The following is a 27,836-nucleotide window of genomic DNA, read 5'->3' on the forward strand; positions in this document are numbered from 1 at the left end:
TTGTTTTGTTCTCAGTATCTAAATGTGCATGTGCCTGTTTACTCGGACAGGATTCTTTCTTTCTGATCCAGCATCATTAATGTTTACACAAGATTTAGACTTGAAAATTATTCCAAACTCCTGGCTGTGATTTCCCCCGCGTCCCCCCTCCCTGGGTTGATTTTGAAGGGTGCACAGTTGCATCTTCGGACTCTCTCCTTTTGCGAGAGCTGTAAGCTATTTCTCTGACTCTCGTCTTGTTAGAGTTTTATGTTGCGGGTTAACTGTACCTTGGTAAATACAGCTCTTCTCCGCATGACAGTTCAATTACTTGAACGTGGATTCTAGTATCACCTAAACATACTGCAGTTTCATGCTCATAGCTTTCTGTGTCAGATAGCTCTATAAAATGGGGAGGGAGGAACTGGAGGCTGTGGAGGTAGAGGAAATAGTTCATAGCAGATCAGAGCGGGCTGCACACCGAGTTTCCTCTTGTATTATCTGCACACCCATGTCACACCTAGTGCTGCAAAGAGAGTTCTTACTTTGTTTTTTATAGATGATCTGTGGTTGTCATGCATGCAAAGATGTTGATTTTAGATATATGTACATAATTTGAATCTATCCTTAATAAAAAAAACATCGGGGGATTTTCCTAATTTAAAACATGTACAGACTGGGGGGGTTGTGGCAAAGCCTAAATTGCCCTCCTTGCGTTAGTAACTGTATAAATCTGATATCTTTAATTTTTTCCAAAAATGTTTACAGTCTCTTCCAATTTTGTGTACAGCAGGCACACATTAGCTAGGTGACAGTATAATCATTAGAAAAATGAACATGCTTGTTTTTCTCACAAACAAAAGTAAGTTTCAAAAACACTCTGAAACAGTCCATCAAGCACGTTTCTGAAGAAGTAATGTTTTCTTAAGACTATAAGGTGGTAGCATTAGGAGTAGAGAGAGCTTAGTGAGCTGGTTATTGATCATAGGAATATCTCGGAGAGTGAGGTGCTGGCTGTTCAGCTGCTCAGGATTTTGCTTGAAAGGGAACATCTTGTGAAGCTAGATGGGAAAAGCGAAATTTTACATACCTCACCGGAAGACTGTAATTCAGTGTCAGGTTCAGAAAGTGTAAGGGCATGAGTAGGAAAGGAAGGGTCACTGTAAACTTGCTGTTGGACAAAAACTCTTTGCTGAGAGGTAGATGACTGCGGGACCGTTGGAGCGGGCTGTGGAGGTGTAGGACCCTCACTCATGTTCTGCAGGGTTTCGGCTGCAGAGGAAATAAATAGCATCACTGGCACTAACACTGTAGTTATTCATGCGTACTGTGGAGACTGAAGCTAATAGTTTTGTACCAGTCTATTTTGGGATAGCTTGCTATCTACGTTGTTAAAATTGAATGCTTGGTGAGGGTAAGTTATACCAACACCCAACTTCTGTGGGGTTTTCTGAATCACTAAATGTTTGTTATGTATGTAGGTGGTAAAAGCATTAGGCATCAAAAGCGCTGGGCTTGCTTTATTTTGTGTGCTTGTATGCAAACTGTAGTTGTAACGGTTCTTGACGGTGTGTAGAAATGCAGGACTGTAGGTACTAACCTGTTATCCTGGGGTTTTTTGTTTTGGTATAATCTTGATAAGAAAGGGTTGCTTTTATATTTCCAATGTTAGGAATTGGCCCATGTCTCTCCTGCACAACATGTCTGTTCTAGTCATCTGATTGCCATAGCCTAAAATATGTGCTTTGCTAGGCAACGTGAGTTGAGAGGTGAGAAGTTTGGGCTATAAACTTGAAGCAGTTTGCACCATCAGAGACAGCTGTGCATAAATGAATAGACTGAAAGTGGAAAGAGGGAAAAATTTGGCCTAACACAGCAAGGTAGACATTTGAAAGGTCAAGAAAGTTACCTCTGTTCATCTGGGGTTATGTTTGTTTCTTTCAAAACAGGGCTGCAAAACTTTAAAAGTGATCCTGTGATTGCTTTTTAAGGGGGCGTCTTGGCTTGCTGGGCTGCTTAAGTATCCACAGCCTTAAGATTTTTCCCATGAGTTAATACAGACGTTGGTATAGTAATACATTTAGAGTTTGAGCGTTTCTGTTAATAAACAGAAATAATAAACTGTTATTTCAGATGAGTTCAGTAATACATAATGCCACTTCAGTGTGTAGGCTTCCAGAACTTTGTGTTGTGTTTGTCAGCGCTCTTTACATCCTGTCCGTATGTGCTGTGTCATTGGATTTTTTTTAATTACTTTAAATGTAGTGCAAGTGTTTCAAATGCACGTATATAATTTCAGAAAGACCCAATATATCGTAATACGTGTGATAAATCAGTACTGCAATTTAACACTGTAGCTAATTATTCTGTCTTCCACTATAGGTTGCACAGAGCATTGAGGATCATCATCAAGAAGTAATTGCTTTCTGCAGAGAAAAAGGTTTCCATGGTTTGGTTGCATATGACTCCGATTACGCATTGTGCAACATCCCTTACTATTTCAGTGCCCATGCCCTAAAACTGAGCCGTAATGGGAAAAGTCTCACAACAAGCCAATACCTAATGCATGAAGTTGCCAAGCAACTGGACCTGAATCCAAATCGCTTTCCTATTTTTGCTGCTCTTTTAGGTAAGTGAAGTAATAAAAGAACTCGATGCTGCTAGTCAGACTTATGATTGCAGTTTCTATTAACTGTTTTGAAATACGTGTGTATAATTTGACAAAGCACCTAGGGGAAGACATCCCTTTGTTTCAGACATTCCTACTATACTTGAGGTGGGCCGGATGCGTTTTTATGAGGCCAGACATGCCGAATTTGTAGAGACCTGCGAGCGATGCAAATTGTGGCTGTCTAGAAACAAGAGTAGAAAGTAAGAATTCTGCAAAGCTCTGCATACCAAAATGTTCTCAGTGGGTGGGGGGGAATTGGGACAATTGTGGTTCTACTAGTTTTGGTCTTACATAGTATAGGAGATCTACTTTTAATAATATGCTTTCCAGATTAGGAAAGCATGCTTCTGTCCTGTTTCATATTCTACCTAAAAATGACATACATGGAGTGAAGATGTTTGGATTGCAGGGGCTTTTTTTTCCCTCGGAAATGAGTGTTGGACGTCAGTTGCACCAGAAATATATTATACTACATAATTGAGTGAAACTCCACATTTCTGAAAGCACAGGCGACCAGCATCTTACCATTACGTTAGTTTTGTTTGGATGGTTTCTTAGCACTCCTGCTTCTAATGCCAAATGGTGTAGTATCTTTAAGGAGTATAGGTAGGAAGGACTTCAGTCTCACATCTCTGCTTAAATGGGACACCTTTAACACACTCTATTTCCACAATAGTGGTAGAGAATAGCTGTCATACTCTCTCAGATGGAAGAGTGAATTAATTACTAATAAAGTTGACTCCAATGAATAGGATCTATTTAGAACAGCATTCTAACTTCTTTTTGGGTAAATAAGCACGCAGCAGCCATATTCTTGATCTTGTTGTACTGAGCAAACAAATTAAGAAAACTGGATATTCTTTTTATTTTCTCACTGACTTTGTGTTTTAGTATGGGTACATGACAGAAGAATACAACTTCTCATTTGAAGCTGTGAATGAGGGAGGCTATGTATTATTGCTTTAGCATACGAATATTTTAGTAGTCTTTAATATTCAATTGTTTCTAGTCCAGGCAGGTACCTTACATGTTAAGGAAAGAACCAATGCATCTTGCAGTAGAAAGCCACAAGTATTTGACTAGTTGAAGTTGTGTTTTGTTAGCGTGTGTTTTTTCATATCCAGAATGGTTACCTGCCTGCATGGCTGTATGGAGGAATGATTGGCTGAGCTGCAATTTAAAACAAAAACCCTGTGTAAATTGCATGACAGACTACTATTGCTGGGCTTTGTTTTGGAGTCTATAAATAAGTTGTTGCATGCCAATTCAGTGAGTAAGAATTACTGCTTGAAAAGCAGTTTCACAGTTGCAGATATGCTTTATGGAATTAATGTGAAGTACATGTGAATGACATCGTTTTAACCTGTCACAGAATTACAGCTGCATGGCCAGTTGAGGCATAGCTTGGTTATGCTAAATGGTAGGTGAAAAATATTCTGGTAAATTTTCTGAAGGTTTTGCAACTTTATGCAAGAAGCTCTTGAATATTTTTCTCTCTTGATATATTACGTGACGAAATACTTTTCAGCTTGCTTTTAGGAGAAAGAAACTTGAGGTCATTTTGTAGCTTTTTTTTTTTTTCCAAATTGGTACAAAGGTTAAAAAAAACCCAGTTCAGCTAAAGTTTAGTTTTGTGTATTCTTTTGCATTTCTTTTGTGTGTGTATTCAGTATGAGTAAGCAGAATAGAGTAAAGTTTATGGGAGTCAGGGTTAGAACAGAAGATACTTCAGAGGTCTTCCTACGATGAGTGTTCTTTTTTTTTTTTTAATATTAGTCAATATTACAAAACCTAGGTATTTGGTGATAGAAACAATGATTATATAAGCTTACAACAAACAGATACTGTTTGACTTAAAGTACTAGCAACATTTTTTAACTTTTGCAACCTCAGGAGTATAGTAACTTCAGTTTTTTTAATAAAATATTAAATGCATATAGGCACATAATTGTGTGTAGTGTGGCATATGTTTAAAGCAGGGTAGCTTGTTCAGATCTAAATTTTTATGTTTTTATTTAATATCTGGGGGCTTGTCTGGCTTCACAGGTTATTCTGCCCTTGCTCCTGTGGCCTCTTCGGGTCTCTTTTGAACCTCATAAGCAGAATTAAGAAAATCACAATGGGAAAGAATAAGTGAGCACTTGATTACATGGGAGGGCATATGAATCTGTTACATTGCTCTTCTGTTCTGGGTACATCAGTGTAACTCCCCATGCTAGTATTTTGTTTAGGAATAAATGAATGTATTCTGAAATAATTGCAGTTAAGCTGCTGGTTTAATGTTTACAGAAGGCCGAAACTATCACAATAGCTGTATCAGTATTGAGCTTTAGGTCTGCAAATCCGTTTCCCTGTATACGAAAAACTCAAAGTTCTTTGTTTTCAGATACTTTCTTGTCATTACCTTCAAGGGTCAATTTGCAGACGCTGGAAAGAGAAAAAAATCTTGAATGGTTCAGCCAAACATTCAGCAGTTGGAGGAGCCTGAGGAACGACACCTAACTAGTCAATTAAAAAACCGTTCTCAATGGCAAATTATTTGGGTTTGAGTTATGTTCAGGGGTAAAGTCTCTATTGAAGTATTCCAGCAAAATATTTTTCTGACTGTACCAACTAGGCAAATTTTAAAGATTACTTTCTGAGAAGGTTATGTATACACTGGTTGGTTGGTTTGTTTTGTGGCTTTTTCCTTCTTACAGCTTTTCATGCAGAAGGGTTTTGTAGTTCTAGCTTTATAATATAAAGAGTATCCTTGTCATGGGTAGTTAAAATGTGGCCAAGATACTGTGTCCTCTGAGAGTGTGCTCTTAAAAAGTTCTGTCCTAATTGCTGTTGATGTAAACAGGGAGTTGATTTGGGTTCTTTTGTAAATTTTGACTCAGATACTTCAGAATGATTAAAAAAAAAACAAAACCAAGCTTCAGCAGTAGAAAAACAAACACAGTGTGAGGTATAGGGCTGTAATTCAGTGAACTCTTTAGAAAGGGCAGTGGCTTCAATTAGTATCTAATTGCTTTAAAAAAACCTAAGGCGTACACTATAATAAGTCATTAAAATGGGAAAAATCAATATATGTTGAGGTTGTTCAGCCAGGTCAAGAAATAGAGGTTGCTTATGTAACATTGATCTCTTTCCCACTGTGACAGTACTTTGTAGCGTGTTTAGTTATGTAGTCTCATTCTGTTTCTCAGTAAAATTTTAGAACTACGTAAGGTAAGTACAGGCATCACTTCTTATCTGGACTACAGAAGACACTGCTGCACTTCAACGTCCTGAATTCTACAATTCAGTATGTGGTGAGAATTGATCAAATGGTCAGACTGTCTTATGTGTGTGTTCAAGGGGATGGAATTAACTGAAATGACAGATGGAGACCAAACAAGATTGAGGTTTTGGTGGAAGGGAGAGAAGCTCTGACTGTTTTAAAAGGTAATCTTAGCATCTGCAGGAGTTATTGTGAGTTACCACAAAATTGTCTAGTGGCCTGTAATTGATTTTTTCAGACCTGCATTATAAAGGCTGTCTAATCCTACCTTGATTAGATTAGTAAGAATGTGGCTGTTATATACAAACTTGTTGAATCTTTCTGATGTGAGTTTAAAGTTTAGCTCCTAATGAATGAAGATTATAATGTCTCTTTGCTGGAGATCTCAGCAGTAGGTAAAGTATTGATTGGACACGAAGACTTCCCTCTCTAAGAGGGCATCTACTAGTTGCCAGGCAATGGACAACTTTCTTGGACTTCACATGCTAAAAAGCATTAAAAGCAAACTAAATTATTTTACAAGCAAAATATTGAGAAAGTAAACAATTGTCATATTCAAAGAATCTTGTCATATTCTTTATGAATAGGTGAGAGTTCAAGATGTTGTCCAAACTGTGAAATTACAAAAAAAAAAAAAGCTGTAAATATATTAACAGCAATGAGAACTGTGCATTCACTGCTAAGCTGCAGCTCTATAAAACCAGATATTGAAAATATCCGTAAGTTTTCTACCAGAAGTGCATTAATACATTCTGTTTAGCTCTTCGTAAAGTTTGGATCCACAGACACTGAACTGTGTCAGTGGTTGATTAGTTAGTCTTTGATTAACTCAAATGTTTGAGATGTTTCCTAGTAAGAATTTTTTAGGGTTTTTTCTGGGCGTGATGTGCTTTGGAAAAAAAAAAAAACAGAATAATTTAAGTGATCTTCCGTTTGGTATGAACAGCTTCGTAAATATAGCCACTACCTCTATTCATTGAAACAACTACTTCATTTCCCAGTTACTTTGATGCTGCCAGTCCAGGCTCCTGTCTGACCTGGTCAGGTCAGCAAAAGAAACTTCAGGAACTGGGAACCTGCTAAGTGTCATCGGAGCTGCCTGGTTGCTGAGGGTTAGATAAATCTGCCTGGTAGCTTGCTGCTTGACCCACGCTACATGATGGAGCAGAGTGCAGATTCCAGAGGCACCTCTGAATTTGATCAGTAATGGCACATGCTGGGATGCAGGAAGCATCCAGCTTGTGTCGGAGAGCAATAGAGTGTGTTCTTACACTGTTGCACCTGCATTACTAAATCCTGCTGAGGATCCCCTAATAGGACATGCCAGGTTGAGGTTGAGACCATGTGTTGTGGCTGGCTCTGTTGCTTCTGTAAGTGAGCTGCGTTTCATGGAAGAGTGCTCCTCCAACAGAGGGAAGTGTATCTTGCTGCAGTGGCAGCATGCTAATTAGGTTTTTCTGGAGTAACAGAAAGATATCTGCAAGTTTAATCTCTCTTTGCTAATCCTATTGGTCGGGAATTGAGGACTGACTGCAAATTTGTTTTGCTGCATGTAGAAACAGTATGTAACGTTTTATGGTGTACTTAAATAAAGTTCTGCGTTATGTTCTAGGTAATCATATTCTACCTGATGAAGATTTGGCTTCCTTTCATTGGAGTTTACTTGGTCCAGAACATCCACTAGCTTCACTTAAGGTACAAATTTAAAGTAACTACAAGCGATTAAGCTAAAATCAATCATAATGGTTAATCAGAGCAGTGTAATAGGTTAATTCACAGCAGCTATGCAAGGCTCTTGTTCTCGGTTACCCTCTGGTGTCCCAGTCCCTCTCTGTTGACTGCAGAGGATACCTGGGGCGATTAGCCTTACAAGGCTAAACTTAGCCTTTGTGATCCCCCTCAGTGCCCTTCAGCTACATGAGCCATATAGCTTCAGTGTGGTTTGGCTTTGAGAATGTAGCTTCTTACTCTTTCCTTTTTTTAAGAGGAGAATTTTTTGTTTAGTCATGTTCATCAACTGTCAAAAATAATTAGCTGGATATCTTCCTACCATATTGTTTTATTGTCTATTGATCTAAGTTTGTGTGTAATAGTTTTCTGTACTTCTTAAAGTGTAAATATGCTAGAGAATAGGTTCCACAAGAAAGCTAACATGACCTTTAGTAGATTTTTCTTTTTTTGAGATAAGTAACTTGTGTCTGATGCTCTTAGTTTACCGTATGTCTGTTCTGCTGCTTCATCACACTTGCTTTGTGCATCTGCCAAGTAGACAGCTATAAAAGGGAAACTGGACACATCAGAGAATGGGATAACAGTGACCTTTCTTTCTCTCTGCCACAATAGACATATCTTTTTCCCTTTCTCCTAAGGTGTACCATGCAGCAAATCAATTTGCTTTTTGTAAAGTCTGTAAGACTGTTCTGTTACATCTACAACAAAAATAGGTGGCATTTTTTCCTTTTCTGTTCCAAAAGTTTATGAAGCATTGAAAAATTGTAATTTATTTTGCTGAAGGTAGAATTTAAAAACAGGTTCAAGATTTTCAGCAGAGTTTTTAAGGCTTGCATGTGCACTGCTTAGTGAACAGCTGTGACAATTTGATGTTACGCTCCTCCCCTATTTTGCTGCCGCTCCTGTTTTTAGAAAGGTAAGTGTCAGCACATTGTAGTGGCAAAACAAAATATGCATGCATGTTTGCTACTTCCTTGTAAAACTTGAGATGAAAAAACGGAAGACTGAAGGAGTGTGCCTGTATTTTCATTTTTACTAAAAAGGTTAAAATGTAGGACTTTTCTCAAAGTGGTTGATAAACTTAAATGTAGGAGTTCTCTCAAAGTGGTTGATAATCTTTCTGATGTTCAGAATACTTTTCTGTGGTTTAGGCTGAGTAGACTGGTTCTACAGCCAGTTCAGAATATGACTTCAGACACCTAGACCTTCTGAAAAGCCTTCTAAATATATACTGAATTATTTGATTAGAATAAAAATTAGATGTTTGTCATCTTTGCTTCTAGATTTACATTTTCAGTGGAAACACCAATTGGGCTTTGTAGCTGGCATCATAAGGAAATGAAACTGGTTTCCTTAGAACGTGACTGGGCTGTCTTAGGCAGTCCTCCCTGTATTTATTTAATCTGTTGGCCAATGTTAATCAGATTTGAAAGCGGTTCCCGTTTGGCTGTTACAGGCTCCGTGAAAACTGATGCACTGTTATCAGTGAAAAAGACCCAAATTACTGCCCTTATTGAGGGAAAAGGCTAGCATAACACGTTATTTGTTTAATTTCACAGCAGCATGCTTGCCAGTTTTTAAGTACGTGCCCCAAACTAACTGCAGTGTTTCTGTCTCCTGGCTGATAATGATGTCAAAGAGAGAGAAAGAAGAAGGGCTAAAGCAAAAAGGACACAGGTCTACAGGAAACTAATCTCCATTAGTTACTGGTCATGGAACAACTTAGTATTTTTTTTAACTTCAGTTTCAACAGTGCTTATGATTTGAAATTATAACTTGTTTCAGTAGCTCATTAATTCAGTTTAATATCATTTGACATACTGGGATGTCAATGATGTCATTACAGCTCTCTCTGTAGAGACCTCTTCTGTTAATTGTAGATGTGCAGAAAGCAATATTTCTTGTAAATTTTATAAATGCTTAAAAAACCTAAAAGACACGTTTATATTAGCCACAAGCTTGATAGCAAGAAGTAGTTTCAGAACAGTTACAAAAAGTGCAAGCTGTCATGAAAACTGGAAATGGGGGGAAGTTGGTTGCCCAGGGCGTCATCCCTGAGCTATACTTACAAGCTTTGCTTTGGTGCGTCTATTTAGAGTTTCTATCGAGTATTCTCCATACTCAGGAACCAAGGGCTCTAATTCCACATCTCATTTAACTCAGGATTTAGAAAACTTTTTCTCCTTGTGTAGATTTTAATCTTTTGGATCTAAGACAGTATGGTCTTGAGCATCAAAGCTAACAGATTCAGTTCCCAATGGCCTGACTTGCTGCTTTTTAGTGAGAACCATGACAGTTAATAATGTACAACTTATTTTCTGCATTCTTTCTCAATCTTTTATTATGATGTAGCAAAATGGTTAGTCTTCCTACAAGAGATGCTTTGCTAGTTCATCAATTAAAAAGTGTAACTTGGAAAAGAAACTACCAGTCTTTGCTGATAGAAAATTGGTGTTTCTGCTCAGGTGTCAACATAGTGAGGTGGAAAAAGGCAATACTGAGGAACCTGTACCTCTGTTTTAAAGAGGGACATGAGGGTGGTGTGTTCATCTAGGAACAGCTGAGTAGAAATGGGAAGAAGGACAGGAAATGGAAACCTGAATGAAGAATCCGTACTTTGCATTTAGAAGGAAATGAACCTAACAGTCAAGACAACATCTTCACGTGCTGGATAAAAAGCCATATCTTTCAGAAGACGCCAACAATGACCATCAGCTCAGCAAAACTGTTAAAAGTTCCATGGACAAATATAAATGAAGAGATTTGAATTGCTGTTGCTGCAGGAGGGAAAAAGAGTCAAAAACTGACACTGCAAGCTGTTCTGAGTCAGGATCTTGTTTGTCTAAATGTCCCTGTGTAAACAGATAATGCATCTAATAAATGTGTAGACCCGTGCTTGCGTCCTGTTACCTGCCTGAGAGCATGGTTCACTGAAATGACCACCTGAATCAGAAGTTGAAACAAGAAAGCAGCTGATAGACTTTCTGAGAAATAATTTGACTGCTAGACCTTGTTTGGAAACTAGCATTATACTACTTTTTATTTGTGTGCTTTGGGATTTATCTTTGACAAAGACAATTCGGTTCTTACTCTGGGGAAGCTTTTTACGGTATGGAGCTTCAAGATCAATGTATAATACCATCAGAATGATATTAGAAGGGCAGTTGCTTATCTCTGGAATGAATTAGTACCTATTTGGGAGCACATACCACCGAAGAAGTGCTGACTCTTTATTCACAAGGTAACCTTAGAAACACGTCTCAATGCAATCTCCCTTTCTGAAATAGAAGAGCGTGCAGGGAAACTTTATGAGATTGCCGTCTTCATTTTGTGGTGGATCATCTTCCTGTTAGGATGGTTTTGAAAGGATGAATTCGTTGCACTGTCTTTGGCAAACTTTTTATATGCCCACCATCCAACATTCCACATGTATTTTTACCTGGCAAAATCAGTTAGCTAATCTCCTTGGTTGTTTCATCTCAGTAGAGAGGCAAAGAGAGATGCTTCCAGAAAGCAATCTAAAATATGCAGGTTAGGCTCCTTCTCTGAATTGCTCTAGGAAATTCCTGTCTTTCTCTGTTGACTGAGGGTGTCTGCCAGAGGGAGACTACTATGCTAAGTAGGTGCTTCGGTAATTTGCTGCTGCTCAGATAACAAAGGTGGTACTCTTAAGATAGGCTTCAAGTAGGTGTCTGTCTTTTTTTTTTTTTTTTTTTTTTTTTTTTTTTTTTTTGATGCTGAGGGTCATCGTAGGATGATGCAGGTCAGAAAGGACCACAGGAAGTCATCTAGTCCAACCTCCTGATAAAAGCATTGTCAGCTTGAGGTCAGAACAGGTTGCTCAGGGCTTTGCCTAGACTAGTCTTGAAAACCTCCAAAGTTGGAGACTGCACAACCTGTCTGGGCAGCCTGCTCCGTGGTTTGACAGTCCCAATGGTAAAAATGTTTTGCCTTGCATACAGTCTGAACCCATCTTGTTTCAGGCTATGTCTGTTGTCTCTTGTTCTTCCACAGTGCACCACTGTGAAGAGCCTGGCTCCATGTGCTTGATAACCTTTTTGTAGTTTCAGGAAGGCTGCTGTTAGGTATCTCCAAAGTCTTGTCTTTGGCAGGCTGAATTAAGCCCCATTCCCTCACTCGCTTCTCATGGAGCAAGTGCTCCGACTCCTTAACCATCTTGATGGCCTTCTGCAGAACTAGCTCAACTTTTTTGACATCTGGCTTGAGCCCAAAACTGAATGCAGCGCTCTAGAGGTGATCTAACGAGCGCAGAGGAGCAAGATCCCTCGATCTGCTGGCTCTGCTCCTGTTATACAGCCCAGGGTGCAGCTGGCCTTCTCTGCTGCCAGGGCACCCTGCTGGCTCATGTTCAGTTTGCTGTCTTCCAAGAGCCCCAGGTCCTTTTTGGCACAGCTCCAGCCTGCAGAGTAGCCAGGGGTTATTCCTGCCCAGGTGCAAGACTTTGCTTTTGTAGTTGTAGAATTTCTGAAGGTTCCCGTTGGCTCATTCCTCTAGCTTGTCTAGGTCTTTCTGGATGGCAGCCCGGCCCTCGAGTTCGCGGTAGTGTGCAGGGTTGTCACGCAGGTTGTCTCATATGAAGTCTGTCTGCATCACATCTTTGGCTTGTATGTCTGCTCTCCCCTTTTCTTTCTGACATAATTTTTGTTCCTCTGTTTAGATTTGGTTTTCTTGGAGTCCTGTGTGTATAAATTGTTAGCAAATTATCTCCATGTTGTGTGTGTTCTTGTTACCATCAAGACATGCAGAAGGAGGTCAGTTTCCCAACCAGGATGGAGGGAGGAGGAGAGAGAATTTCTAATAGAATAACCCGATCTTCAGGGAAAAGCTGAGCTTTGCTGGTTTGAGAGGATTTTAAGTCATCCGGGGAACTTCTTGCCTCTTCAGAAGGTTTGTCATTAGATCAGATGTACTACAAGCTTGTAAGATTAAATGTTTTTAACATTCAAAGGTTGGTACAAGATCCAAACAGTTTGGATTCAATCTCTGATAGAAATTACTAGACAAAAATAACAAAACCCAGGCAATTTGTTATAGTATTCTCCATATCTTCAGCCTTTTCTCTCACCAGTAAAAAAAAAAAATGTTCCCTATGTGTCACCTCACAGTAACTGAATGTTCGAGGTCTTTTTTTTAATGGTTTGAAAATAAAACTAAACTGATTATCTGTTTCCAGCAGGCACAACAGTAAATGCTGGTACTTGTGTTGATTAGCTTTTAAAGGCTTCACTTCCTGGAGACAGTGGGCAAGTGGAGTTGTCCCAGAATCGGGTAGTTTTTCGCAAGTGTATCTTAGGTGCCTTCCACAGTATCCTAATAATCCTGTGGAGTTATGCATATGTGAGTCTATTCTCTTCCAATAAAACATTTTTGCAAGTTTATTTTGTCAAAACCAAGACATTTTTATCTTGTAGCTTCTAGGCTTGTAATGTTTACTCTCTGCCTCTCATTTTGGCAAATACCTATGAAGAATTAATTTCCTTTCCCCGCTTAATCTTTTCAGAGTGCATTAATAGGTCTTGTGATTTTTGTTAGTGGTCTGTCGTGAAATTGAAGTAGTCCTTTTACAACTAGCAAAGAAACCATGCCGTTTTCAGATGTCATGCTTTCTAACCTGATCACCTCCAAGTGTGTGAACCACCTCCATGTTTGCCTTTCCAAAATTGATTTTCCATGTTGTTGCTTGTCTGCAACTCTTCTGTAGAGGATAAGGAGAAAAATAGTTTCTAGGAAGACATCTCTTATAATGAGAAATTGGTAAAATATGATGCTGATTTTGCTCTGAAATGCTTTGTGTGCAAGTAAAAGTAAGTTTGAACCTTGAACACGTTTTCTGTAACTTTTGCTGTTAAGTCTTAATTTTTCCCATACCTAACACTTAATAAGACTTAGCCTGTATTTTAATGCAAACAGTATTAGAAACATTATTTATGATTCAGTACAAAAACTACAACTTTGGATTTCTGGAAAGTTCTAAAATGCGTAGAAATCTTTTCTTCTTCAATATCAGGAAAATACACCTTATTTCTCCACTTTTCATTTCTGGCTTCTGTGTAGGTCATGACATTTCTAGTTTTGAGGGTGTTGTCACCTGGACTGGGTGTCGTTGCAACGACAAAAATAATCCAAATAAATCCAAATATCGGAAATGTCTCTAAACCTTTCAGAAGGTCTCACTTCAGGAATTAAGAATATGCTCCAGTGAGTCTTTAGGCAGTTTGTTTAAAAGCAGCTAAACTGGGGGCGAAACGCATAGTAAGCCCTTAATATGTCTCACTTGAGCTTCATACTTCTAGGGTCTGAGCTGTGAATATTAGTGCTAGAGTGATGTGATGTCTTCTCTTGATGCTGACTCTTTATGGTTTATTAAATATTACTATCTTGGAGATCACATAAAACTAATGATAGATTGCTTACTCCTTTTATCCACTGAATTTTCAAGCAGAGATTGCAGAAACACTTGGGTAGTAATACAGAGAGCACATCTAACATGACACAGCCATGTTATGATTCAGCTGCTTTAGAGATGTATGATTGTTACGCGTACAAATAAAATCGAAGGTGTTCATAAAACGACTTAGATTACTAGTGAGAAGAAAATCTATTGGTTCTGCTTGCAGATTGGGTGCAAAATTTTATCATCAATATTTGTGACTGTAAGCTTACATGAGAATGTGATCTGTATTTAGTATTGTTGTATATATTCAGAATGCACACTAGTGAAAATTTAGAATTTACTACCTGAAATAGAAATAATTGCCGTGCCACTGACTACGCTATACAGAACTGTTCTTAATTTAGGCTCATAAAATGCGGAGCTCATCTCTGGTAGAGAATGACCAGGTATAGAAATGAATATCCTGATATTTGTAAAAAGTAGACATTAGGAGAAGGAAATTAATTAAAATGGGAATCTGGGCAAAAATTCCGTGGTCTAAATATGAAGAAGGCAGTCTAAGAAATTGCATAATAAGTGGATCAAATAAGAGCAGGAAAGAAAATAATTACATATGGTAGGCTCCATATAAAATAAAAAGGGGTTGTGGTACAGATTTTGAGGTTGAAAAGGTAAAACTAATGAAGTAGTATTCAGAATTCTGACAAGGCTGAATTGCAGTATTTTCTAGTAAAGTATGATACCTCTGTGTAGAATGCAAGCATAAAGATTTTTCACATTTTCTCATACCTTAAAAAATAGAACTCAAGTCTTGAATCACTGAATTTTGCAAATAGGCAGATTAAAATATGTTAAAAGCAAAAACCTAGCTGCCCCTATAAGCACAGGTGGAATGCTCCAGAATTGTACAGAGGTTCCAGACAGAATTTTTAGAAATTCCTCAGGCATCCTCGAAAATTTAGGACACGTAGTTGGAGACCTCTTTCCTGCCCCTCTGGGTGTGTGCATTGTGCAGCACAGAGAAAAAGTAACAGAAACTGCCTATGGTTGAGTAGTTCTTCAGACTCGGCTAGCAGCACCGCTCACTGCTTTTAGTTTCGCAATGGTCCGTGGTGGTTGCTTGACCTGAAGTTTCTATACCCCATATAGGGCCACGCAGTGCATGTAAGAGCAGTAATTCCCATAAGCATATGCTGAATAATCCTTAGTTTATTTTCAGGAGGAGCCTATTGAGAGTGTTGAGATGGAAGTCCAGGGTTTCCAGGACTATCCCGTTCCCCTCCTTTCTCCATGTGGACATGAGAAGGGATCAGGCCAAAGAACTGAGTCTAGAACTTCCTGGTACAGCACATCCATCTGCAGCTGCCAGTCGCTGAGCTGCGGGAGCTTCGTCTGTAGGGCCTTTGGACGTCGTCCCACAAAGTTCTTCCAACTCTTTCTTACTACAAAGAGAAGTCTTCTGCTACAAAGTCAAAAGTGATTCTTATCTTTTCAAACCCGTGGCCTGAGTCAGTGACCAGTGAATCAATGGGAATTCATCATTTTCCTAGCATCTTGAGTAGAATGTACTGTGGACTCAAATCTAGGGTCTGCATGGGCTCAGGTCATTAACTCAAGGGAAATTTTTATCATGCATTTAAGCGCCTGTTTCTCATCCATTTAAAATGGTGAATATGGGAAGTCAGTGTCATTGGGTGGTGAAACATCAATTATTTTAATGCTGAAATATTGAAACTATTTTATCAGTGGAATTATCTTAAGAATTTCCTCTGTGACTGCAAAAAGAGTAACCAGCCCTATAACCATGTTGATATCGAAATGCTTGAAAGAGAAAGTAACTATGTTCACATCATAGCAACGAAAGAAATCCATACATCATTCTTCGTCTGTCTAACGTAAAGGAGATAAAAATAATTTCTTGCCTGAGATGTTATATATAATGTGAAGCTGTATGAGTATATTCTACTACAGATAATTAAATATACAAAATTTGAAAACACTAATTGTTAAACTATGTAATCTTCAAATAATGATTTTTAGACCAATTTTTGTAGAATCTTGAAAATAAGTTTCCTTGAGATACTCCTTTTCTCCATTTGTTTTTCCCATCCTCCTTTTCTGTGTACATAGAGATCTTCCTGTTCCCAGTGGATCTCTTTTCACCAATTCTGATACCACTTTACATTCAGAATATAAACTATGTCAAAATAAAATATTTTCTGGCATATTATATATATTAAAAAAAAAAAGGATGTATCCACCTTAGATAAAGCATTTTGCACTAGAGGAAATGTCCAACTAGAAAGCAGTAAAATAATTAGCATTGTTGACCTTGTTTGTTGTTGGAGCTGATACTTAACCAGCAAATATTTACATAAAGGTGAGGTTTCACATATATAAAAATATACGGTAGATGAAAAACATGTGAGTTGTTGTTTAAGGTGAAGTCTTAAAAAAAAGGTGGAAGGCCCAAAAATATTTAGGTACTAAATCTGGCAACACGGAATTTTTTGAATATGTTTTCAGTAAATAAACAGTTTAATTTTCTGCTGTGTAACTGAAGTATCTTGGGCTACCCTGTTACTTCATGCTGGCATGTATGTTTGTTTGCATAGGTACGTGCTCACCAGTTAGTTTTACCACCTTGTGACGTAGTGATCAAAGCCGTAGCTGACTACGTCCGTAATATTCAGGACACCACTGATTTGGATGCCATAGCAAAAGATGTTTTTCAACATTCACAGGTAAAGTATAATGCAAAATATTGGTTTGGGTTTTTTTAAACCTATTGTGCTATACATTTGTGTTGAATTGCATTCTATGGTGTTTTGCATCAGTTGATAATAGGAATCTGTTGGTATATGCAGTGTCTTAGATACCCTAATTTCACTTTCCACACTTTCCGAAGGTAAAAACGCTGCATTTACCCTCAGTGCTTTGAAGTTAAATTCTTGATAACCAAAGGGGCTTTGTGTACTGTCATTGCCAGTTGGTGGTACACGGAGGTAGCATTGTAAAGCTTTATCCTTACATGGATTGACATAGTAGTTCTTGTGCTGGAGTAGTGCTATAGTCTTCAAGGGTCCATAGGCATTAATACTGTATGTGATATGTTACACGTTAACTACTCTACAGTACCGTGCTGACCTATAGGTGACATGCCTGAATTTGCTCCTGACAGGTTTTGGTTTTTTTTTTTTTAGTCTAGAACAGATGACAAAGTTACTCGATTTAAGAGAGCAGTTGCTTATTACTCAGCAACTAATAAACCTATGCCATTTCATCCACCACATTACCTAGGTAAGTAATTAAAGAAATAAGGCTTTTCATTTTAACTAAAACCGGGCATAACCCTAAATCAGAAATAGTATTATTAGCAGAAGCTTATAAAAATGTTTATATTCTCTGGCAATTTTCATTGACCCTTGAATATGAGGTTTCAAAAGAAGGTTTTCACAGGATACATGCAGAGATTGTGTTTCCCCGAAAAGAGGAGAACAACCTGGACTGATTGCTGCATCAGTTCTAACATTAGGACACTTAAGAGTGTGGTGCTGTAAACAACTGAAATCTGGTGACCAGTTCCAAGCATGAAGACGGTTCTAATTCTGTTCCATAAAACGTATTTCCTATTTCTCACTGGAACTACCTGACATGTTTTAGAAATCCCTTTATGGTTTTTTATTTTTCGATGCCATAACATACCTGCTTAAATTGCAGCCACGAATTGTTCTGGCATTGCAGATTATTCTCAGGGCTTACAAATTAACTGTACGATCACAGGATTTACTACATATACTTCATTCTTAACACAAAAACACAATTTGAGCCGAAATTTTCTAAAGATTTGCAGTTACCATACTGGAATACTAATACAGATTTTTCCTTCTCTTTTTTTGGGGGTGGGGTGGGGTGTCTTTATTTACATTCAAAGACCTGCATTAAAGGACGTTAAGGCTACTCTAGGTCTAATATTCAAATGATAGAAAGTACCAGCATTATGTGTCTCTGTGACATTGTTTTTGCCGGCTTCTTCATTATGACATCTCTTGGGCTTTTTTCTTTTAAGCTTCCTTTGATTCCCGGGTAGAATAGAAATGTGCAGTAATGAGAGATACAAAGAACTGAGAGAAGGTGAGAGAAGTAAAATAGACTTCACAAACTGCAAAGTACTTTTATTAAAAAGCAAAAATGAATAAAACTGACTTAAAGGCATACTAGAAAACAGTAATGCTAACAGAACAAGGATAAATAAACCATAGAAGCAAAAGGATTAAAAAGGTTAACATTTGTGTCAAATAGTGAGCGTTTTCATGACTGTTTGTGGTTTTTTTTTCTTGCCCCTTTTTTTTTTTTTCCCCATCTTTTTCCCCCTCCTCCCCGTTTGCAATACAGCAGCCAGACCAAATCAGTTTGGTATGCCTGGGATAGTGCCACCATATGTTCCTTCTCAGATGCTTAACATTCCACAGACCTCACTACAAGCAAAACCTGTGGTAAGCATAGCCCTCTGTCCTTCTCCTTGGGAGAAACCTGCTGTGCTCATCAAATTAAAATCTAGGTGGGAAAGGTATATCTAACTTCTTTAGCATGGGCATTCACTGATTAAGTCTGGAACTATAGCAATGGTACAGACTCTGGTAGAACAATTTTTGTAGATGTCCAAGATGGCTGAGATTTAATGTGTACCTTTGGAAAATGCTACTTGATAAAATACTGTATTTTGTTTTAAAAGAAAAGCCTTTTTGTTACCTTCACTTAAGAAAGGTCACTTTATTTTAGGCCCAGCAGATGTCCAGTCAGGGTGGGGCCCAAGGTCAGGGTCCATACCCATATAGTCTCTCTGAGCCAGCCATCACCTTGGAAACAGGTGGAAAAAGTCTTTCTGAGCAGAACAACTACAGTAACATTCCTCACGAAGGAAAACATACACCATTGTATGAACGATCTTCTCCAATAAATCCAGCTCAGAGTGGGAGCCCTAATCATGTGGATTCAACCTATTTTCCTGCCTCTTCTACATCTTCGTCCTCCGACAATGATGAAGGCAATGGAGGTGCAGTGAAGTAAGTTTTTCATGAGGATATTTTCTTACTTGGCTTCTGTTAAAATCAATTTATTTTCCAAATTGTTCACCAGTATCCTGAAAGTAAGCAATCTGCATATTAGTGATATGATAGACCTTTAGAAAATAGTTTTAGGTCACTATGACTGCAAACATATCCATGGTTCACTCTAGTCGCCTTGTTCCTTAACAAGCAGAAATCCAAAACCAAATAATGCTGGGTGTTTTTCCACTTCTGCCCTTATGTTTTATTGAAAGAAGGAGAGAGTGAGATTTTGGTAAATGTTATAAAGCCTTAGAGTTCTTTACTTTTTATAAAAGAAATATTCCTACTTCACAGTATAATTCATTAAAATTTCAGTAGCTAAAAACTATGGAACTTCACTGAATTTGTAGTGTTTACACTTCTAAGATTTTAGCATAATGTGGCTTTGCAAAGAAACCTGGTGTGCATGGCAGAAATTCACCATTTAGGACAGTGACTTAAGAGCCCTCATTGACAGGCTATGCGTGGAACAAAGCAGCAGTGAAATTGTTTGTGCTCTCTTCTACTAATGTGCCTTGTTTACTGCAGAAGTATTTCTGGCTTCCACTAGATCATATGTCTGTCCTTGGCAATAAAGTTGTGCAGACATTCATTTAATTACTGCTTGCTGACCTACAAAAAGGAAATTTGAACAGAAGTAGTTTGTGTTTACCTTTGTCTTGTTAGGTGTAGTGGCTTACGGTGTGAGAATCAAAGCCTGGGGCTTTAGCAGGTCTCTGATTGCTTCTAAAAGTTTGGGGTTGAGTATAATAGTATAAGTATGTTACTAGATATTCAATTCTGAATGTGTCTACAGTTGTGCATGATGGCTTGGACTTTGTTTTTTTGATGCAGTCTGTCAACTTTAAATATTATCATGTGTTTTGCTTAGTAAATCAAGTAAGTTTTCATGGCTTCCATGCAGTGTAGAACTGGAAATGTGACTGCTTTAGAAAACACAATGTTTTTCAGCTTTTTTTATAGTGTTGCCTTACGCATTTCATGCAATAAATTTTGAGTAAATTTAGAAACTGAAATCTAGACAGTGTCATACCACAGTTTGTAGAAACAGTCTTCTAATTGATGGAAGTTACTTGGCATAGTGACAAATATTTAAAGTTCAATCAAGATTTTTTCCTGTATGAACATTATTTAGTCACTGTAATATACAGCTTTTAAATACAATCCAAATGTTGACATAGTGTAAATGAGTAAGTGTCAGTATTAAAGTCTCTTCGAGACTTCTACAGATTGACATTTCTAATACATAGCATCCTGTAAAATCAGAGTCCTCTCTGGCCCATAGTTCCAGTAACAGTCACCAAGGATTTATCCCATTGTATCTTAAACAGCACGTTAATACTATGTTTTTCTTTCTGTTGTCCTTCAGCCATGTCAGTGGGAACAAAATAGGCTGGGAAAAAACAGGAACCCAGTCAGAAAGCCAAACGCGTGCGGAGCTGGGAGACCAAACAAAGGTAATTCCTTAAGTTCCAAACATCACAATTTATTATTTTGTATTAAAGCTTTACAACAAGCTGAGTAGAATTTTCAATATTGATCTGTAAGATTTAGTGTAAACCTTCACACCTTTACTAAACAACAGCTTTAAAGTACAGTAAGATGTTTTCCAAGGAATATTGTAGCATATACATAAAAATGAAAATTAAGTAGGATGTATTAGAAAATGCTAGATAAAACATAGAAAGAAACCAATAAACTTGTTTCCTCCTTAGCTAACAATCTCATCCTTGGATATCACTACGCGTGTTTACAGTAGTGCACTGTTTTGATTTTTACTGAGAAGTATAGTAGTCTAAGTGTCCGTGGGTTCACGGTTCATATCATATAACTTACAGTGTAGTGAGAACAGCTCTAACACACTTTTCGGTGTTAGCCACAGACCGTTATAGGCGTGTTAAAGCTCAGCTGAGGAGTAAAAGTCCTTTATAACCACCTGGTATGAATTTCACATAATACATACTAAAGTAGCTCTGTGGGACCAGTTAGAATGTATTGCTACTTAACTAAGTAAGGATGGGATAACTAAGCCCTTGATAAAGACTTAACATTATCCTATTAAATTTCTTCAAGATTTAGAACCATTATCAAATCAAGAGTATGGTGTTCTGTATTCCAAGTTTGAACCATGTTTATGAAGAAAATTCAAAGCATTTCCACTTAATATCGCTGCATCTTTGAGATGGAACTATACACCAACTGTTAATTTTGTGTCAAAAAAAACAGTCACGAGTTACTTACTCTGTAGACAAACAGAACATTTTCCCTGTACCTTTGGCATAGAAATTCCAGTAAACTTGGGCTTTGTGCTTAAAATACCAAGCTGATGATTTCATCCATCAGTGGTTATTATTTTTGCAGACTACACCCCGTACAATAACTGTATCTGCCTGCAGATTAGTCACCATATGCAAATGCTAATTTGACCTGTTACATTCCTTTCCGCTCTGTATTGCGGGCCATGTATGAAGCCCGGCGCGTCCCAGCTGCAGCCCTGCGTGTGTGCTGCGCAGCCCGATGTCCTGCAGAGGAGGGAAGCAGAGGGGGGGAGCAGCCGGAGCGGTGGTGGTGCCGCCCCTGGAGCTGGGCAATGGACGGGTGGGAGATGCTGCATGGCAAGTCTGTCTGCCTGTCTTTGTACACGCAGAATTAGAGCTGTATAAGCAGTGATTAAACTTTCCAGTAGATGTATGCATGCAGTCCAACTTAAATGTATCCAGTTTAGTGTAAATGCTTGTGAGTTTTACTTGCCTATTTTTTTTTAGTATCAAACCACTTCTTCAGCCTTCAGTAGCAGGAGAAGACAGTTGCATCTGTTGAGCATGGCAGGGAGGACTATGAGTGCGTTTTGTAGATGAACTCATTTCCTAGAGAGATATATATTAATGATTAAAAAAAAAAGAAATATTTCCTGAAGATTTCAACTGAATGAGCTATGTGAATTTCTGAGGTAATTTGAAGTGCTGAAAATCTAGCGTAGATCAGACAGGTAGCAGCAATCTTGACACTCCTTTCACTTGACTTAAATGTCAAAATTCCTTGCTCGTAGTTGTCTCACTGTGTGATTATACATGACAAAGGTATGCTCATCTCATTTGGGTGGATGTATATTACTAAAGAAGAAAAAATACTTTTAACTGTGGTAGTTCCTCAGCTTAGGTGTTTGAATACTGCTGGAGCAGATCCAGGAAGAACCTGGGTAGTGCAAACAGGGAAAGCATTGCTATCATTTGGGGTTTTTTCTCTTCTTCCCTCTGTGCCCCCAGTAATGGGCAGTTCTGTAAACTTCTCTTTGTGGTCCGGTATCACTGACTTTTAGTTGCTGGGGTAGTAGAAGACGGGCAGAAATCTTTAAACCGGTAAAGAAATATATGTGATAATATAACACGGATTTAATAGAGCTGTGATAGCTTAAGTTTATAAAAAACATTCTGTATTAGCATACTGTATTAGAAGTGTTCTGGTTTACAGGTTTTAACCATTTCTTCTGTATATTTTCATTTTTATAAATAAAATGAAGTCTGGATTACCAATATAATCTTTCAGTAATGTCCTCTTTGATTGTGTGCTTAAAATGTAATCTGAAAATAACGTTGCCCCTTTGATACTTTGCTAGATCATGTTTTCACTAATATATACCTTCCTATGGAAGGGTTTTGGAGGTTGTGGGGGGGGGTTTTTGTTTTTACATGCAGGTTTCTATTTTTCGTAAGAGCCTGAAGTGAACAAGCTGAGCTTGTTTGGGCCTATTTTTTTGTTACTTGTTCTGTGGGATTTCATGGCTTCGGCAATTTATGTTTCAGCTTTGCTTTTAAAGTCTTATGAAGCATGTGAAAATTTCTACACAAATTGTGAAAGTACTCATGCATGATGTATCATCAAGTGAAGAAATTCAATTTCACTCTCAAAAGTTTTGAATATTACTGTAATAGTTTATAGGCACAAAACTAGTATGAACTCAAGCTAAAAACAACTTTCAGTTTTGAAGACAAGCATTTTTAGGAATGAACTACTTTTTTGGTAGTATACAATATAAACATAGATACAACATAAATTCTTACGAAAGGCTTATTCACCGGGAGGTTTACAGTATATTTTTATGCGTCATGTTTTTTCTATGAATTTGTGAACTACATTTCTAGAAATGGAATAAAATGCCAGTTTAATCTTGCAGTCAGAGAATGTTGTCATTTTCTCTTACAATCTTCTCAGAGAAAAGAATTTATGTTAAAAAAGAAAAAAAAACATGTACAAGACTTTTGTGTACAGACGCTATATATTTTGCATGTCTTTAAATTGAACTGTAGTTTCTCCTGCTTCATTTAGAAATGCAAACTGTGAAGGGATGTCTTAATGGAAGTCTAGATAAATTATAGACTTTGTGACTGTTAGTTAACCTATTTAGTTGGTAGTATCTTGGAAGTACTTAGTTAAGAGGTCATTCACATTTCATTAGGAGGTCATCAGTCCCCCTTCTGCATTGTGCAATTAAAAATTAAAATAATAATTACTGTTGCTGTTAGTAAGTTAAAGCTTTACAATAATATTTATTTTTTCAGTAATTTGCTTCTGCTAGCAAACAATAGCTGAAAGTTTACATTTTCTGAAAATTATAATGCATTCTACATACTGATACAACATAATGTGAAGACTTACTATTTTCATTGTGGGTGAAGGAAATTTGCTGTTTCTCTTGGCTGATCTTCTGGTATGTTTTTGTACACATTCAAAAGCACTTTACTTTGTATATTCTGTTATAGGCAGAAGGTTCCTCTAGTGCTTCTTCAGGAAGTCAGGCAGCTGATGTCAAAGGGAATCAAACCAGTAATCCACAAATCCCATGCCTGTTGTCAATGCCCACCAGAAACCACATGGATATTACCACCCCTCCATTACCTCCTGTAGCACCTGAAGTATTAAGAGTGGCAGAACACAGGCACAAGAAGGGGTTAATGTATCCCTACATCTTTCATGTCCTAACCAAGGTATGACATTTAAAAATTCTGTGCTGTGAAATAATGTTTCTGTAAAGATAATTGCACTTACATTTCTGGCTAAAGAGTATCATAAATTTACATCCTTTTAATGCTTTGAGTTTTGGTCCATTTTTAGAGCTTCTAACAATCTTTTTTCCCTGTTTTCTAACTACTGATCTGGTCTGGTACATTGTTCCAATAAATATGAGATGACTGTAATTAGAAGTGCTTACTTACAAAATTATTCACTTTTCCTGAATATTTCCTAGATATTTTTATATCTCTATGCATGTGTATATGTTTGTGTATGTGTGTGTATATGTGTGTGTGGTTTTATATAGAGTCCACTTCCATCTAAAACTTCCTGCGTATGTGCTTTGGTGTCTGTGCCAAGTCTTTTCTATTTTCAGTGTTCAAAAATACTTAGATTGTTTTCCCTCACAATTTGATCCCTCCCATCCTTGGTAGCTAGCCCTGATAGAAACATAGCAGCTCTAAGAAATCCCTTTTGTATAATCCTAAAATGTAATTATAGATGAACTCAATGATGTTCTGAATTTTTGTTCATTTGAGTTTGGCAGAACGTTTCTGATGCCTTTCTTTTTTTGGCTTGGCTATTTTATGTGCTAGCCTTCAAATCCCAGGTAAGCTGCAAGCATTTTCACACAGGACTCTGTCTGCTCAGTGTGTCCAGTAAAAAAATCTACCTGAATGGCCGCATGAGGACACCCTGAAAAGCAATGGGAGAGCTTCTTACAGAAATATGCAGTGATAACCTGCTTCAGTGTCTGGAAGCTGCTGAAGTCTGCTCTGTGTTGAACTGGGAAGGAGCCCAGAGCAGTGGTGTTCCTGCACAGCTCTGTATTTGACTTAATCTAGTCTCAAAAGACATAAGTTCATTGTTCCTTCTAAGTGCAAACAGATGAGTCCCACAACGAGACAACTTCAATCTTCTTCCTCTTTAGGGTTCAAAACGCTTACTACTGGTTCTCATACATAAAGCCCATTCAATGTACATATTTGTACAGCATCTAGCAAAACGGCACTGTCCACATTCCTGTTAACTTGTATTCATCTTAAAAATCCTCTTCAGGACAATAAGGACCGTAGATGGGGATCTGAAATCCATAAAAAGAGAAGTTTCTGCTTCAAGGTTGAGCTTTGGATTTCCTATTTCCCATGTGTTCGTTTTGCACCATAGCTTGTATTGCTGTCATATTCTTATGCTTCCCTTCTTTATCGAAGTGGGGAAGAATCAAAAGGCGTATGAAGACCATTGATGCCAGTTCTGTTTCATACTTTGCATACCCAAATATTCTTAGTACATTTAAATACTACTTAATACCGTATTTCACAATGGGAAGAAATGAATTAAATGCCTGCATTTGAGAAATCCACTCCCAACAGAGAAAAAAAGTCAAACTACCAAAAATAAATTGGTACTACTTAAGACTGTTTTTCTTTCCCCATTCTCTGAAATGCTTTTGAACAAGTACGCACAGGCGACCTAAAGTATACCATGGGTACACTGACAGATATCTTGTTGTATAATTACGGGATTCTTTAGAAGTTGGCACTTAGAGGTGTTTCAGGTTATGTTGCTGTATGTATAGAGAGAGACCTTTCAGACATACCTTACACCTAAAGCAGCGTTGTCTGAGTTAAACCTGACAATATCCTAATGTAATCACTCCAAGATGTCACCTACAGTATTCATTACTGGGAGAGTTTAAATGTTTTTTTAATCGAAAGTAGCAAAACAGAGCGCTTGCTTGTCAATGTTGAAAATAAAGGCTGGTATTTGGGAGCAATGCAGTGAAGTCAGTCATTTTCCAAGAAAATCTTAACATGGTTGGATGCGCAGACACAGAAAGCAGAATGTTGCTGCTGTTTTGAAAGAGAATGTTGGAAGGTTCTTTCCTGCTTTTTTCTGAAAAAGTATAAAACGCTAAAGCTTTATTTATATACATTCAAATCCAACCTTACTTATGTAATTCCCAGTTAGGATTTTTTGACCAGGTCTTCTCATAATGTTGTTTACAGTGAGTCCCCAATACTGTTTCAAATCCTTGCACTAGAAAGACTGGTGTTTTTAAACAGCATGAATATTTTTTAAAATAGCTGTTTGAAATCTAGATCAGCTTCAAATATGCTTTGACTATCTATATGCACATTACTGTATTTTCACGTGTACTGTTTCACTCCTCAAAGTATCCATATTTGAAGACCAATATTTAGGTAATCCTCACCTACAAATAGTCCAGACAAAAAAAAAAGGGTGTGTGATGGAGAAGAGAAAGAGGAGAGCAATAGGGATAGTCAGAGCCTGGAGACTTATTGGAGGAAAGCAAGAAGATTGTAGGGTAATCCTCCTCTGCTGTTACCTTCACATATATAGATCCACATTAGTGCTGAATCACATTTTTCTTGACTAGATGAGGTTTATATTAGAGCTGGTTAGAGTTGCCATGCGTACGTAAATACTTTCTGTTCACTATAACATGTCCTATTTTTCTGCTTTCTTTCATGCAAAAGGGTGAAATCAAAATTGCCGTTTCTATAGAAGATGAAGCCAACAAAGACCTGCCTCCTGCTGCTCTCCTTTATAGGCCAGTCCGTCAGTATGTTTACGGAGTCCTGTTTAGTTTGGCAGAAAGCAGAAAGAAAACTGAAAGACTTGCTTTTAGAAAGAACAGACTTCCACCAGAATGTATGTACTGTAGAATCCATTCTTTATTTCTCTTCCCTTTGCTATGTTTTCATATCCGTTTGTACCGTGATTTGAATGAGAATAGTCGCTAAGATTTCATCAGTGTAGCTAATGCTGGAGGAATTTATGGCTTATTTGATCCCATGGATAATAGAAAAAGATGTTCATTTGAAATCTTATTTCCTGTAGTAGTTCAAGAACTATAAATGTTACCATTTCAAAGCAAGCTCTGGGGTTTGTTTTTTAAAATGTATGCTCACGCTGCTATCAGGCTTGCAGCAAGTAATGTCAGTTTGTGATGTAATTTTCAAAGTATATGGCACAACTTGATTGTAGGAAACTTCTATTCTGTGCATATGCATACACATTTGCATACTTTTTTCAAAAATGAGAGGTGCATATGTTAACTTACCCTGTCTTCCCCTCCGTCTTCCCAGATGTATAATTAAATGTACTTCAGTGAAATTTGCAAGTCTCTAGTATCTTTCGGGTATTGGCATACAACAACTTGGTTTAAAATCTGCAGAAGTCAGGTGTAGTGAAAGTAAAGATAAACCTGGGTGAAGACAGATTAAACTTCTGCGAACAGACTTGTCAAAAATCTTCTGCTAATTCAGAGGGATGAATGTTAATCTTCATATTAATCTGGAAGTTGTCTTTTTAAGTCGTCTGCTTCCAGGAATTGCTGTCATTCCAGAAAATTCAACCTCCTCATTCTGGAGTGTTTTTCTTATAATGAAATGCATACAAGGAAATGATTGAACTTTACAGTAGCATCTTACAAAGGTTAAAGGAATACTAAAGCATTAAGTGGATGGTGGCAGCAGCAGAAGTATTTATATATAGGAGTCTGCTGTTACTAGACTAAATATAAGAATCAGATATTTAGAATGTATGAAAGCATCCTTCACAGTCTTCATGTGTAAAAGGATAAAAATAAGAATCAGTTGTAAACTTTATGTTCATTCCCTTTTCTCT

The 27,836-nt window shown here is 37.7% G+C and overlaps 1 protein-coding gene across 1 annotated transcript; it reads left to right on the plus strand.

The window, feature by feature from the left end:
• Positions 1-388: 388 nt before the first annotated feature.
• LOC104082318 (constitutive coactivator of PPAR-gamma-like protein 1) lies at positions 389-26,950 on the plus strand. The gene is made up of 10 exons (XM_009585401.1): positions 389-418; positions 2,362-2,608; positions 7,528-7,610; positions 16,677-16,805; positions 17,265-17,361; positions 18,457-18,557; positions 18,844-19,127; positions 20,542-20,629; positions 23,933-24,157; positions 26,684-26,950. Exons 1-10 carry the CDS (start codon positions 389-391, stop codon positions 26,948-26,950), a joined length of 1,551 nt encoding a protein of 516 aa, XP_009583696.1.
• Positions 26,951-27,836: the final 886 nt, after the last annotated feature.

This window comes from Fulmarus glacialis, unplaced genomic scaffold (assembly GCF_000690835.1).
Source record: "Fulmarus glacialis isolate BGI_N327 unplaced genomic scaffold, ASM69083v1 scaffold5029, whole genome shotgun sequence".
NCBI classification, from domain to species: Eukaryota; Metazoa; Chordata; class Aves; order Procellariiformes; family Procellariidae; genus Fulmarus; species Fulmarus glacialis.